Raw genomic sequence first — 13,205 nt, 5'->3', positions numbered from 1 at the left:
CAGGTTTGTGTTGTTGTGTCGATGGCACCGTTTGCAGAACTAGTGTGCGGTATTATGTTTTATGCAGCATATCTGTTGCATATGAAATTCCCGGTGGTGATTGGACATGTTGCCGAGACCAGTGTGCGGAGATTACATAGTCGCTCCTCGTGTCTACTAGACCAAATAATTTCCTCTTAGCCTGCAGCTCACGGAAGAAAGAAAATCACTTTTGTTTTCAAAATTTCATTCTTCAAGCGCCGCAGAACCAGGATGTTCCGTAGGACAACTACTACAGCTTACAATTATCACTGTGGCGTCGTCTGGAACAGAGATATCTGTTCACTATTTAAACTTCCGTTTGCAAGTCAGAAAAGTGTGTTCAATGTGCAAAGATTGGATTTTTTTTTCATATCTCGGAGTGTCCTAGGCACCATCATGATTGCCTGTCATATGAAGACACCTAGGAAGAAAAAAGTGGCCCCTGACTAAAATAACGGACAGAAAGAACGCAGTGAAAATAATATACATGTACTTGTCTGGTCAGGTGAAGTAAGGCACGTTACACCACTATAGCTAAATGTGAAAACACTTAAATCCGCGTAAATTTGCCCAGCGTAGTCGTATCATGATGAAATTTCACACAATGAATTTTTTTCTCAAACTAGTGAATATTTGTGTGATATCGTTTGGGTTAGAATTCAAAACCTGACTGGGGGCTTCGATGGGAATCGCTGGTTGAGTGACGTGAGTGTGATGATATTGATGATGTGTGATTCAAATAATAAGCTATCTTGGTTACTTGAATTGGACTCAAGCTAATAGTTCTGAACATTTTGTAACCGTTGCGGTTGGGGTTACGTGAAGTAAAGAATCTCGACATTTCGTCTTCCATTTGACCAGTGGTTTCATCCCTACATCTGTCTGTTTTTCATTCATTCATATGGTAAAATATAGCCCCCGGCCAGAAGAGATTTCCTAAACATTCAACAAATGGCGGCAACGAGCCAGGAAGCGTTGTTACTGTCAGGAGATTAAACATTTTATACATTCCTGGGTGTCCTTTTGAACTAGATAACATCCTGTTTGCAAATGTCCGTCAAACGATTACAGAAGAAGAAAATATTTTAGTTGTCCAGTCTTAGTTCATAGATGTTTACCCACAAAAATACTATAATATTGTAATATTACGTCGTAACGGTCGTTCTTAAACGTACACCTATTTGTTCACCTTCATCATTACTTTACGTCAGGAAAATAGGCTATAAATAGGCTATGAAGGGCGGTTATAACGTCTATATTGCTACAGATACAGATATATATCCATTGTTCGGAAAGTCTTCAGCACCAAGGACAGGTCTTGTAACCAATACAAGTCAGAAAACCAGTGAAATTTGCTACTCTGAAATGAAGCAATACCTCATATGTTCATTTGACCAAAACTTTATTTTTGTTTTGGAATATTTTGTACTTTGAACCTCAAGCTCAAACATTTTTCGTATTCTTAAGTGCACTCTAGTGTCATTTTTAATACGTCGAAGTGAGTCACTTCGAGAGCCTATAGAAACCCCCTTTAGGACGGAAACTGTGTTATGCCACCAACACAGAGCACCATAAGAATTCACACCAGGTAAGCGTGCCCCCTGGTGGAAGCAACCACATATTGCACCATTAGTGGAATAACATTTTGCCTTGTGTTGGTTTTGCTTTCCACACAAAAAATACATGCCGCCAATACCGGATTTACTATAGTACTAGTACTTGTACTTGTTTTGCTTTATGATAGTACATAGGCATTACATAAGAATATAACACGCATCTTAATACAATAACAGCTTATTAACAGCCCCACATAATCGTTATGAGACAAATGAATGCATGCAAAAGCACTTTTATTCGCTAGGGGTCGTTTTCGTTTTGTTCTCTGTCTGCGCTCATGTCTGTGTGTGAAGGTCATTGATTCGGGCGTAGCCTACTATTAAAAGTTTCCAGTGAAATACATGCTAAACATGTCAGAAAAACTGTCAAAGCCACCTACTTATTCAATACTCACCTCTTGGTTCCGAGCCGAATGCTCTGTCATTACGCCACAATTTGTTATGGCGCGGTCACATTTCCCAACACGGGCCCCGGCCGGGCAGTCGTATGGAACGAAAATTACGACATAAGACAGCAAAACACAAAAAAAAGTTTTAGATAATTAACCATGAGCACTACTTGTGTATACTCTTAATAAAAATTGTTTATTTTTCGTTCACGAAAGGACGTTCAATCATATATTAAAACCTTATTTGCAAAATCATTCCCGAAGGCTTATTGCTTTTACAATCAAGTATAATACACATTGCAATACAGTAACAGGAGACATGTAACAACTGTCTGGAAAAAAACTTCTACTTCTACTACTACGCTAGCTATTATGGGGTTCGACTTCTTCTATATATGATTGAACGTCCTTGGTTCACGCAAACAACCCGGCCGGGCCCCGGCTTGGAAATGTGACCGTGCCATTAGAGATTCACCAGTTCTGATGTACCGTACTCGGGGTCACCCTGGTTCTATATCCGGCGGCAGATAAAGTCATTCCCACCGATTAGTTTCCCCTCGCGGTCCCTGCGGAATTCCCCGATGACGACTGTCGTGAATAATTAACGAGGAGAAAAAGAAATCCCCTGTATCTTCTCTCTGTATGGCCACACTGACTTAATGTTATGGATGACATCCGCGCGCGCATTGATTTTCACCTGATCTCAAAAAAAAAAATCACGTCTTCGGAGGCCCTGGCCAGGCTCTAGGCCTGGGTAGTCCATGGTGGTAAGCGACAACGAAGTCGGTGGTAACTCTGGTTGACGGCAGCCAGGCTACCGAAGCTCCACGACTGAAGAACTCAGTACTATATGATACGTTCAGTGTCGATTCATAAATTCCGCAAAAAGCCAGCATGTGCTGGCCTGTCGTACACGTCGCTATGTAATGCGCGCCAAATTCATAATACCGGCTTTGTATTACTGTGGTTTAGTAGCATTTTTATTTTTGGCCGGATTTTTCTTTTTTTTTTCGCCCGCACGCACTAGTTTGGAGGTCTTCAGAGGATGTCATCCATAAAATTAAGACGTCGTGGCCTATACGTATACCCAGAACTCAGGATCTGTTCACGGATGACAGAGTGTATATATAGCGCTTGACGTCAAAGACCCGTTTTCTGGTGATGCAACCCAACTTCAGAGATTTTTTATTATAGCAGATAGCTATTGCCTGTGTATTCTTTTTTATAAGGGGAATCAGGTATGGAATTCTATGAAATTGTTATCATGGTACCGTGGCTATAATGTCCATGCAAAATTTCATACTAAGAACTATTATCTTCCAATCTATTCGTGATACACGTATTAAGGTTTTCTTGTTTGACCAAAAATCTAAAAGTTATTATACCAGATACATTACTAGTTCATTTTATTTTGTTCGTCGAAAGAAGCCAGGAAATACTTTTTCTATTATGAAACTTATTATGGTGCAAAAGGTAAATTTTGTGGTCATTTCTTTACAAAATAAGTTGAATCGACACTAGTCCACTGCAAATATAAGTGTGATTCAAGAAGGGAATGTGCCAAAGCATAACCCGCCCTACGTGTGTTAAAAAATATGAAAACACAACTGTCAGCCATATGTGCGGTAGCTTGTGCACATTTAGGTGCCACGGACTGAGTTTGCCTCGTGTGAGGCAACTATAAATGTCAGAAATATGTGATAATTTCACACATATGTTGAAAAGTGGTAGCAAATTACCATTGCACTAAGATTTGTTTAAATTTCAATTTATTTCATCAACTTTTTGTGCAAAAAGTTTACATAATATACTAGTACTCCTTTAATTAAGACTGGGTTTTGTAGCTGGCGAAGGAGAAGAAGGGAAATGTTCTGACGACCCAGACCAAAGATAAGTGTATAGTCATTCCTTGTTGGGAGTGACTTGTTCGCCACCCTACAACCACTCTCACATAGGCGTAACGTTGCAATCCTGGCGCTATCTATCGCTATTTCCACGGTAAATGCTCCGCGCGGAACTTCACTCGCTAGTGCCCCCACTTCAAACATTCTCAGCAAGGACACGTTGTGCCACTTCCACTGAAGCAAATCACCCTTTCTTCCTCCATACACCACCTCTTAGGAGGAAGTTCCACGCTGAAAGCTTCTTTCTTAGAACAACATCACTATGGATAAGCTACCACGTTTTCCATATGGGTATGACCTTAAACTTTTCAAGTCTAAGGTCAACAAACATCTGTTCTCACTGGCTGTACAGTAACCCAAACATTTGAGTGGCTCCCATGAGCCTCGTTTTGTAGAGTAGATAAAAAGGATATGTGTATAGAACTAAGGCCGCGGCAAGTAATTTTTATGGATAACATCAGCGCGCGCATTAATTTTCGCCTGATTTTGAAAAAAAAAAACACAAGAAATTTTGTTGCCTTCTGACAGTGGTCAACATGCCGAAAATGGGCAAAGATGTCTGTTGCCATGCCGGAACGTGGATGGTAGATAAATATGAAGAGAGGAGAGAAGAAAAGTATCTGATTTAATGTGTTTTTTCTTACTTTGATGCAGTGATATGTGATGCTTGCTGTGTATATGTGATGTTCCCACTGAATCAAACCATTTGTACCATGATTGAGTCAAAATATTGAAATGTAGGAACCTTGTTTTTTTCAACCCGCCTTGTTTTTTTCGCCCGCTCGCATTAGATTTGGAGTCTGTGGAGGATGCCATCCATAAAATTTACTTGCTGTGGCCTAAAGGTCAGCTAATAACCTGTCCACTGGACCTGAAGTCCTCTATCCGGTCTCTACTCACTCAATCATACAAATACGTCATCATTGACGTACACTACCGGGGATATTGTCTCTTCCATCATTCACAGATGAACAACTGATAGTACTACTGTAGCCATCCACTATTGGTACAGGTAGTGTGGACCAACATAGCCTAGTATCCAGTGACGCCTGCGTAAAGTTCTTCAGATTGTATCCTGTTAACTTTAATGACTATTATAGAAATAAGATGCATTACTATGCCGTAACGGGTTAAGCTTAAAATTTCCAACACAAGAAATTGGAAGTACCCAATCTTTTTTACATATCTTTGTCAAGGAATGAGCAATCCACAGGTTTCGTAAAGTCACGTTATGCAGATGGAAAACTTGACTTGGTTAGCGGATCATAGGTGGAAGAAAGTCTGTGGCGGCCCCCGTCTTTCTTTAAGTTTGAACTTACGTCATAATGGCGTCTACCAACACTCAAGCACTGACAGTTACGTAAAACCTAGTACATTCTAGCGGTATTATGTGTAATATTTTTTTCGCTACGTTAGTATGCAGTCCAAGGTTGTGATAAAATACATTGAGAAGGCTAATAATATCAGATGACATGAAAACTTTGATCTGAAAAAAAGAATTGCAAAGTCATCTAATGTACCCTCGGCACGTCAACTTTATAAACAAATGTTTAACCTGTCACACAAGATTTAAATGAAGCATTACCAATACACAGTTAGACATCAGTCAGCCTCATTTTTTGCTTGTTTTTTTTATTGATGGACTTTCTAAGGACTTCATCATGTCGTTTCTTCATAGATGTGCTTGCTATTCATTGCTCAATGGGGAGTCTATGATATTGTCGTTACATGATATGACTATTTTTTTTACAAGTAATACATTATACAACCTTTTGGACTCTACCTTATATCTTGACACGTATATATACGCTTCATGCAGCAAAAGTCTATTGACATGTGGACGGGATTTCGTCAGTCAAATGAACAAACCACAGAAAGAACAGTACTTTTTCGAAAGCAGACGCTACACATACAATGTCTAGAACGTGAGATAAAATCAGTTTACATTTCTGCTGTTGCTTATTACACACCAGGACATACTTCACAGGAAAAATAGATCTACGGTTGCATTGTTACGATTACAATCTATCTAATACACAGTTCGTCATGTACATGTGCTAGGATAGTGCTTAGCTTGCGCCTCCAGAGGGATTTCAATCTAAATGGCGCACTGCGTCTTCTTCCAGATACGACGTTTGCGCTTTTCAAACATAGTGCATCTTGACATTATTAAGCATGTTCATCACATATATTGATTGCCACATAGTTGACATTCATTCCTTTTTTACGACACTAAATACTTAGGATGAAAAAAATACACAACTTTGCTACACTCTTAAAGATAGAAATGCACATGCATTCAACTTATTTTCATTTGATAGTGAAATCTTTAGGATTATTAGAGATCGGTTTATAGTCGCTAAGTTCTCTGTCGGCAGCAGTATACAATACACACATATACATTTTTTTTCTTAGATTTGCCTCTTACTTGTGCTATTCCTGTGCTACAGTTCGTCACAAATGGCAAGACCTATAGAAAACACTGCGGTACAATATTTGTGATTCTATTTACAAATCACCAGCAGCACAAAGCTCAACACATACCATCAACATTTTTTTACTGATTTTATCTGCCACGATTTAGATTTTCTGATTGTCATCATTTAAACTCTTCGAATTAGTTTTTATTTTGCTGATGTCAGTTTCAGCAGTATTAGTTTCTTTATCTTTATTATCATGATTGTTATTTTTTCTTTCTTTTGATTTTCACTTACATACAGAAGCCAAAAGCAAGGGACTAGACCAGTGTTATCACCACATGCTAGCTACGTTCTACATACGTGATCATGTTGCGCCATCACTACCTGGTCCCTCACTCTCCGTACCGGCACCGCGGCTAGCCACAGCGGTCTCCCGCGCGCGGATACACGGGAGACCGTCACCTCAGGTGAACATGTGCGCTGCGCGATCTCACCGGCCGGGCGTGTTGAATTTGTGTTACATTTTACCATCATAATTTCTCCCTAAACTCACCATCAAAGTGCAGTTTCTATAGTTATACCGAGAGGTAGTCTACCAGGACTACTACATACATACATAACGGGAAAACTACTCTTCAGTACACCAGGGCCCGTGATATTTTTCGACATATACGTGACTTACATGTACTTACGTTCCTGTCTTTTACCAGAGTAATTTAGGAAAATGGTACACCGATATACGGCTAGTAGGTGCACGTGTGTACAGTATAACATACGAGTCTCCTGAGTGAGTATAGGTGGAAATATCGGTTTGAGACAGTCTAACACGAAAGGACCGTGAGACGGACCACTAGCTTTTCGCACATAACGCTTGCGTCGTCGACATAAAATATCACCTCACTACCTACACATCAGAAGTGCTTCTACACGATATACAGCATCGCAACATGTATGGTTTTACCATCAATGGAACACCTTTACTGCTGAGAAGAACATTGCATATTTCTGATTTTCTATCACCTTGCGTACATACATCACTGGCAAGCGCTGTTACTTTATATGTGCGCTGTTAAATTCTCCCGACTTCTGTTGATCAAGTACTTCAGAAAAGTTCCCAGCGTAGACCCTTTGTATTATTATTGTGTACTGATCGCATTGGCCTTTGGGGAACGTTTCTGAAGTAACTATGTACATTGGAATCTACATTACATCTGATCTAACTGTTTTACCTGTTTTTTTGTTTATACACCATACATCATATAAGACGTCACAAAATACCGCACGCCCTTGAACAAATGTTCTATTGCTTGGAGGACTCTTTTTTTGTTGTTGTTCATTACATAATATGTACACTTTGGAATTCCTGGGGACACACACGACATCTTTTAACCAATCAGAGTCACCGACAACAAATTGGGACTGTTTCATTGGTCAACACTTCTACATGATCAAGAGTCATAATGTTATAGTATCACTACTATTCCTCCCGGAGAAGGCCTAGGTCTCGTCTAAGACAAAGGTTGATAAGGTTAAAGAGCCCTAATAGCTTGAATCTAGAGTATATCCATGGTAGCCATGTTCTTAAATTCCTTTTCCTCATTTGTCACTACATGTACTTGAATCAATCAATGCATTAGTGAGTAAAGTTGCTAGTTTTCACAACGATGAAACTACGTATTGTACTGACGTCATCTACGTGGAATATTCCGTTACGTCATCGCAGTTCTCGGTCGTCTGGATCTCCATGGAGATACGTGTCCTTGGCTGGTACCTATAAAAATAAATGTCCAGAATATACATGATGTAGAAAGTGACTAATAAACTGGTAGACGTACCAACCACTAAGTATCCAATACCAGTCCAGAAAAGGACAAGAAACAGCCATGCCTTCTAATATCAGAGTTATCAACCAAGAATTATGGTGTTCAAATTTGTTCGAAATTCGTATTTTTCAAGAACTATACTGATCGTAGAGTGGAACTAGTTGCCACCGATCACAGTTGGGGCATCATAACTAGAAAGATTTTAGCAACTTCTGTATGCAGTTAGATGTGCAAAGATTGGATGTAACAGGCCGTTCAGTGTAATGTAGCCAGCTGCCGCCGCGCCGCATGCCTTCGAAGTTTGTGTTTTACGCCAAAGGGCGGTTATACGGATACATAATACAGATACAGAATGCAGAGCTTGAGTTTACTTTTAATGTTCTGCACTTTTTATTATTATGTAGTTTTTATAGTACTACCTCAGAGAGTTCTAGATATTAATATTTGCAAATCGAATCCACTTTGAAAATTTATTTTATCAACCACTTCTGGGCTTCAGTATTGGAGTTAATATTAGCTATATCAATCGATGTCACTTTACTTAGTATTTATAATGCTAGAATTTTATAAAGCTAGAATTATACTAAAAAATACCCAAGTTTTATTTTTATATAAAATAGTTTCATCAACATTATTGTAATAGAGAGTGTGTAAAGTGTGTTTGTCACAGGTAAAAGTACGTTTTTGTTCAATATAGCAGCATTGGATTGTTGAAAATCAGAATTAAATTTCTGATACCTGCACCAGCTCTTCTTTGCTCTTGGGGATGATGTCGCTGTCACAGGCTCCGTACGTGCCCATCCCCTCTTCCGCTGTCAGGGCGCACTCGTCTTTGTCAACGATCGTCTGCTTGTCAATGTCCTTGTATCTGAGGGGCGTAAAAGCAATTAAGATTATTTTATAACTAGAAAGATAATATCTTAAACTGAAAATTTTTCAAAGAAAATACATAATGTTTACATTCACACAACCTAATATATTACTGCTCTGCTTACTCTTATTCAAATACATTCATATATAATATGATTAGCAGCCCCCCCAACTCTGTCCTGCCACATAATGTAACCCAACACCACTTGGTGTCTGTTACAGCAACAGTTACCATGGTAACAGATCTAGACTGTAGTCATGGTCATTGACTTATTTGTTTGGAGAAGAAGAAGAAAAAGAGCAAAAACAAAAAGTTCTGCCTTTCTATCTCTGCTGAAACTAGTAACGTATAAATATCGGGGAAGTGTGCTACCATTTTCTGGTAGTCATGCTAAGAGTTAAAACTCAACTCCGGTTTGTTTAGATTTGTAGATAGCAAAACCTACTTGTCTCCTCCATTTTTGTCCTCGATGTCATCGTTCCATGGCTGGACTTCGCCAGAAGCGAAGAAAGCGTAGAAGATAACACCGAAGAAGTGGACACTGGCTGCGATGAGGAAGACTGTCTGCCATTCCCTCGCATTCTGTTGAGAAGTAAAAACAATTTCTTTGTTACAGCTTATTATTCAAGAGATACTGAAGTGCTTGCATTCACTCTCTGTTGCTGAGTTGGAAGGTGGCGACAGTAGCTGGCCAATGGCAGCGGTGCTGGTGACGGTGCTGACGATGGTTGGACAGATCAAACTGGATTTACCCAACCACGTGACAGTACCTGACCAATGATAGCGGTGCTTACCTAGTGTCTGGTGACGGTGCTGACGATGATTGGACAGATCAAACTGGATTTACCCAACCACGTGACAGTAGCTGACCAATGACAGCGGTGCTTACCTTGTGTCTGGTGACGGTGCTGACGATGATTGGACAGATCAAACTGGATTTACCCAACCACGTGACAGTAGCTGACAAATGACAGCGGTGCTTACCTTGTGTCTGGTGACGGTGCTGACGATGATTGGACAGATCATGCCTGACAGAGTGCCCACTCCGTTGGAGATGCCCATCAGCACGGAGGCCCAACGAGGCGCGATGTCCAGATGGTTCACATTGAAGCCTTTCACAGAAAGAACGGTGTCAAGCTTTAAACTTTGTACCAATACTCTGGGCTAGATGGAGTTTATTTTGTTTATAGATAAGTAGTTTATTAGCTCGGCTATGCTGTCAAATCACTCCATACCACAAGGTAGTTATTCTATTTTTTTGTAAATGATAAAGAGCCGGTAGGAAACTATAAAGCTTTAGACAGTAAAATTCTGTGTTACACAGACGAGTGGCGCAACCTGCTAGCAAATGGCTCCATCAAAACACACATGCACAGTAAACTCTACCCGGAAATAGAGACACTATGTGTACTTCACTTACCGGAGATAGCGAATCCGCTGAAGCCAACAGCAATAGTCAGACAGACGATAGCGACTGCCGTATTTCTGCTACTGTATCCGCATATGAGCAGAAATACCGCTTCCATTCCAAACCCTGGAGATAACATTATCAACAGTACGTATAAGTATATCGTATCATCATTATCATTACCTCGACAGGCTCCAGTCTTTTCTTCATCTCACAATCTGAACATGTAGGACCCAGGTGCTGAACTAAGTTGTCTTTCCAGATTATACAGGGCCCCCCTCTATACATTATGTATATGTAACTTTACATATAGAAGAAGGACCGTCGCCGATTGGAGAACTGGACGAAAGTTAAAGAAAGGAACGAACGGAAGGAAGGAAGGAAAAACAAATATCACACTAAGAAGTGCGCTACAGAATGATCTCAAAAAGGAGAATGCACTAGAAAGTTGGCAAATACAACACTTGGCTATTACAGCATGATTAATACCAATATCAGTTTATAACATATAAGATATGTAGCCTGGGTGCCATCCTCCGTAGTTTCCGCCGGCTCAATAATGTCGCTGGCTATGACCACTACGATTAAAATTGATAGTATTTAGATTCGCATACAGAAACTATTACGGTTAAAATTGAAAGAATTTAGATTTTTACACATAAGAGCATTTACAAAAATTGAGAAGATTAACCAACCTCCGCAATTGAAGATCTTGCGTACGTTCGTGGTGGAGAGGATTCTGCGGCGCCGCAGGAGGTCAGCCAGCTGGCCGCCTGCCGGCACGATGCACGTCATGACCAGGTGAGGCAGGGCGCTCAGGATACCGACCTGGGGGACAGGGACGGTCAACGCCGTAAAAATTTGAGGTGTTCAAGAATGCATTCTTTCCTAAAACTATCGCAGAGTGGAACTCGCTGTCACCAAGTACAGTAGGGGCATTGTCATTAGATAGCTTTAAACAATGTTTAGAGTCAAATGTTCAAGGGTTAGGTGTAACAAGTCGTTCGGTGTAATGTAGCCAACTGCCGCCGCGCCGCGTGCCTGCGAAGGTGGTGTGCTACGCTAAAGGGCGGTTATACCGGCTATGCAGATACAGATATCAGTACACAAAGGTACTGCAAGACAAGATGAATGACACCCCTGCCTAGTCATTAATTGTTAAGAGACTAGTGGCTTTTCAATGTCTGGATTGTTGTAACTTACTTGATATTGACATGATAAAATGAAACAAATTTGAACTTATTTATACATGTACAGAAGAATTTATCTATTCTAAACCATCCTCATCACGAGGTGTAGCAGGAGAAGTTCTGTTTCCAGTATTGTTTGCCAGTCATTGCAGAAAGAAGTTCAAGTCCTTGTAAACCGGCCTCAGATTCAATGAGTTCCTTGAGAGTGATAGTTGGACGAGTTCAAAGATTTTAAACCATGATGAACTGAATCACTTTGAATATTATGTGCGCGTATTTTATCAACAAATTTGAATATTCTAAGTAAACAAATATAATTTTACGAGCGGTACTACATTTCTTTGTAATCATATCAAGGTATGTCAATTGAAAGAATCAGAATTATGTGCAATATTATATGCTAGTGTACAAATCTGTAAATTGACTGCAATTCAGTCATCGCGAAAGTTGTCCACTATGGAAATTCAATAAAGACAATCTTAATAGAGTTGTCTATTGCCCCGAAGTTCCTAAATCAACCTTTACTTTTGGTTGACCTTCTGTACAGCTCTGATACACTCAGACTCTCTGTAGCCTTTCCAGAAAATAATGAGAGCACATTTGTATCCCCGGTGTAAAAGAATAAGAATGATTGGGTCTGATCCACAGCTGTGCATTTCATCTAATGATGCCACAAGAGGCTCTAAAACAAAGACATTCGCCTCAGCTTAGCTCCCCTTACTGCTAGACTTCGACCAATACAGCTTTTCACTGGCAGTCCAGGCTCGAAAGACTATATGGACTGCACCCTGGGAGGACGCCGTCATATTTCATTGATAAAGGAGTGTATTTTGTAATTTCTGTGTTTTTCTTGACTTTTAATGCATACTTTAAAAACATGGCCAATATTCAATTTATCAAGTCATAGATCATGTACGTCCAAATTTGTTAGCACAACGGTTGCTTATTTTTCTGTACACGTTGAAAAGAAGATCTTAGGCATCGAACGATGTCTTTGTATTTTTGGCAATGAAATATATCATTACGTCGATGAAGGTTAGACATCCAGGTAATAAGATACGCCAAAAAGCAGTTACTCAAGCAACTGGATATGATTTTGGAAACGGTCAGACGTTTCAGCTAGTATCCACTAGCTTTCGTCAGTGACTGAGATACCAGAGGAGAAATGCAGGTTTATCAGCTCAAACTATTGATTGATATACAAATAAGTGAATACAAGTTTTTGGAAGTCCACTAAGAAACAAAAGTTTAGACAAGTCAAGACAAAATGATGCAAATTGTAAAAAAAACTATTGTGCAGAACAGGTATATGCAGAACATATATGTTATGACTTGGTTCAGCTTATGCATAGGTCATATTGCCAAACCGGGGCCCGGCCGGGCTGTTTGTATGAACGAAAAATTAACAATTCATGTCACGAATATACAGAAATAGTACCCATGATTGTTATTAACAACTTTTCTGTGTTCTGTTGTCTTTTTTGTCGTACTTTTCGTTCCCAAAAGCTGTCCGGCCGGGTCCAGTGTGGGAATTGTGACCTCAGCATTAGGCAGAATCAACTG

The 13,205-nt window shown here is 39.9% G+C and overlaps 1 protein-coding gene across 1 annotated transcript in view; it reads right to left on the bottom strand.

The window, feature by feature from the left end:
• Nucleotides 1-6,597: 6,597 nt before the first annotated feature.
• LOC109481882 (vesicular glutamate transporter 3-like) overlaps nt 6,598-13,205 on the bottom strand; it is a 70,246-nt gene continuing 63,638 nt past the window's right edge. Inside the window, exons 9-15 of the mRNA XM_019784513.1 lie at nt 12,199-12,209; nt 11,148-11,280; nt 10,465-10,578; nt 10,029-10,156; nt 9,490-9,626; nt 8,912-9,041; nt 6,598-8,121 (exon numbers count right to left, since the gene is read on the bottom strand). Of these exons, the coding sequence (XP_019640072.1) occupies nt 8,065-8,121; nt 8,912-9,041; nt 9,490-9,626; nt 10,029-10,156; nt 10,465-10,578; nt 11,148-11,280; nt 12,199-12,209 (710 nt within the window). The 3' untranslated portion in view covers nt 6,598-8,064. The remainder of the gene's footprint in view (nt 8,122-8,911; nt 9,042-9,489; nt 9,627-10,028; nt 10,157-10,464; nt 10,579-11,147; nt 11,281-12,198; nt 12,210-13,205) is intronic.

The sequence above is a fragment of the Branchiostoma belcheri genome, unplaced genomic scaffold (assembly GCF_001625305.1).
Source record: "Branchiostoma belcheri isolate BF01 breed outbred unplaced genomic scaffold, Haploidv18h27 scaffold58, whole genome shotgun sequence".
Classification (NCBI taxonomy): domain Eukaryota; kingdom Metazoa; phylum Chordata; class Leptocardii; order Amphioxiformes; family Branchiostomatidae; genus Branchiostoma; species Branchiostoma belcheri.
The sequence above is the reverse complement of the archived record's forward strand: the minus strand, read 5'-3'. Positions and strand labels throughout refer to the sequence as shown.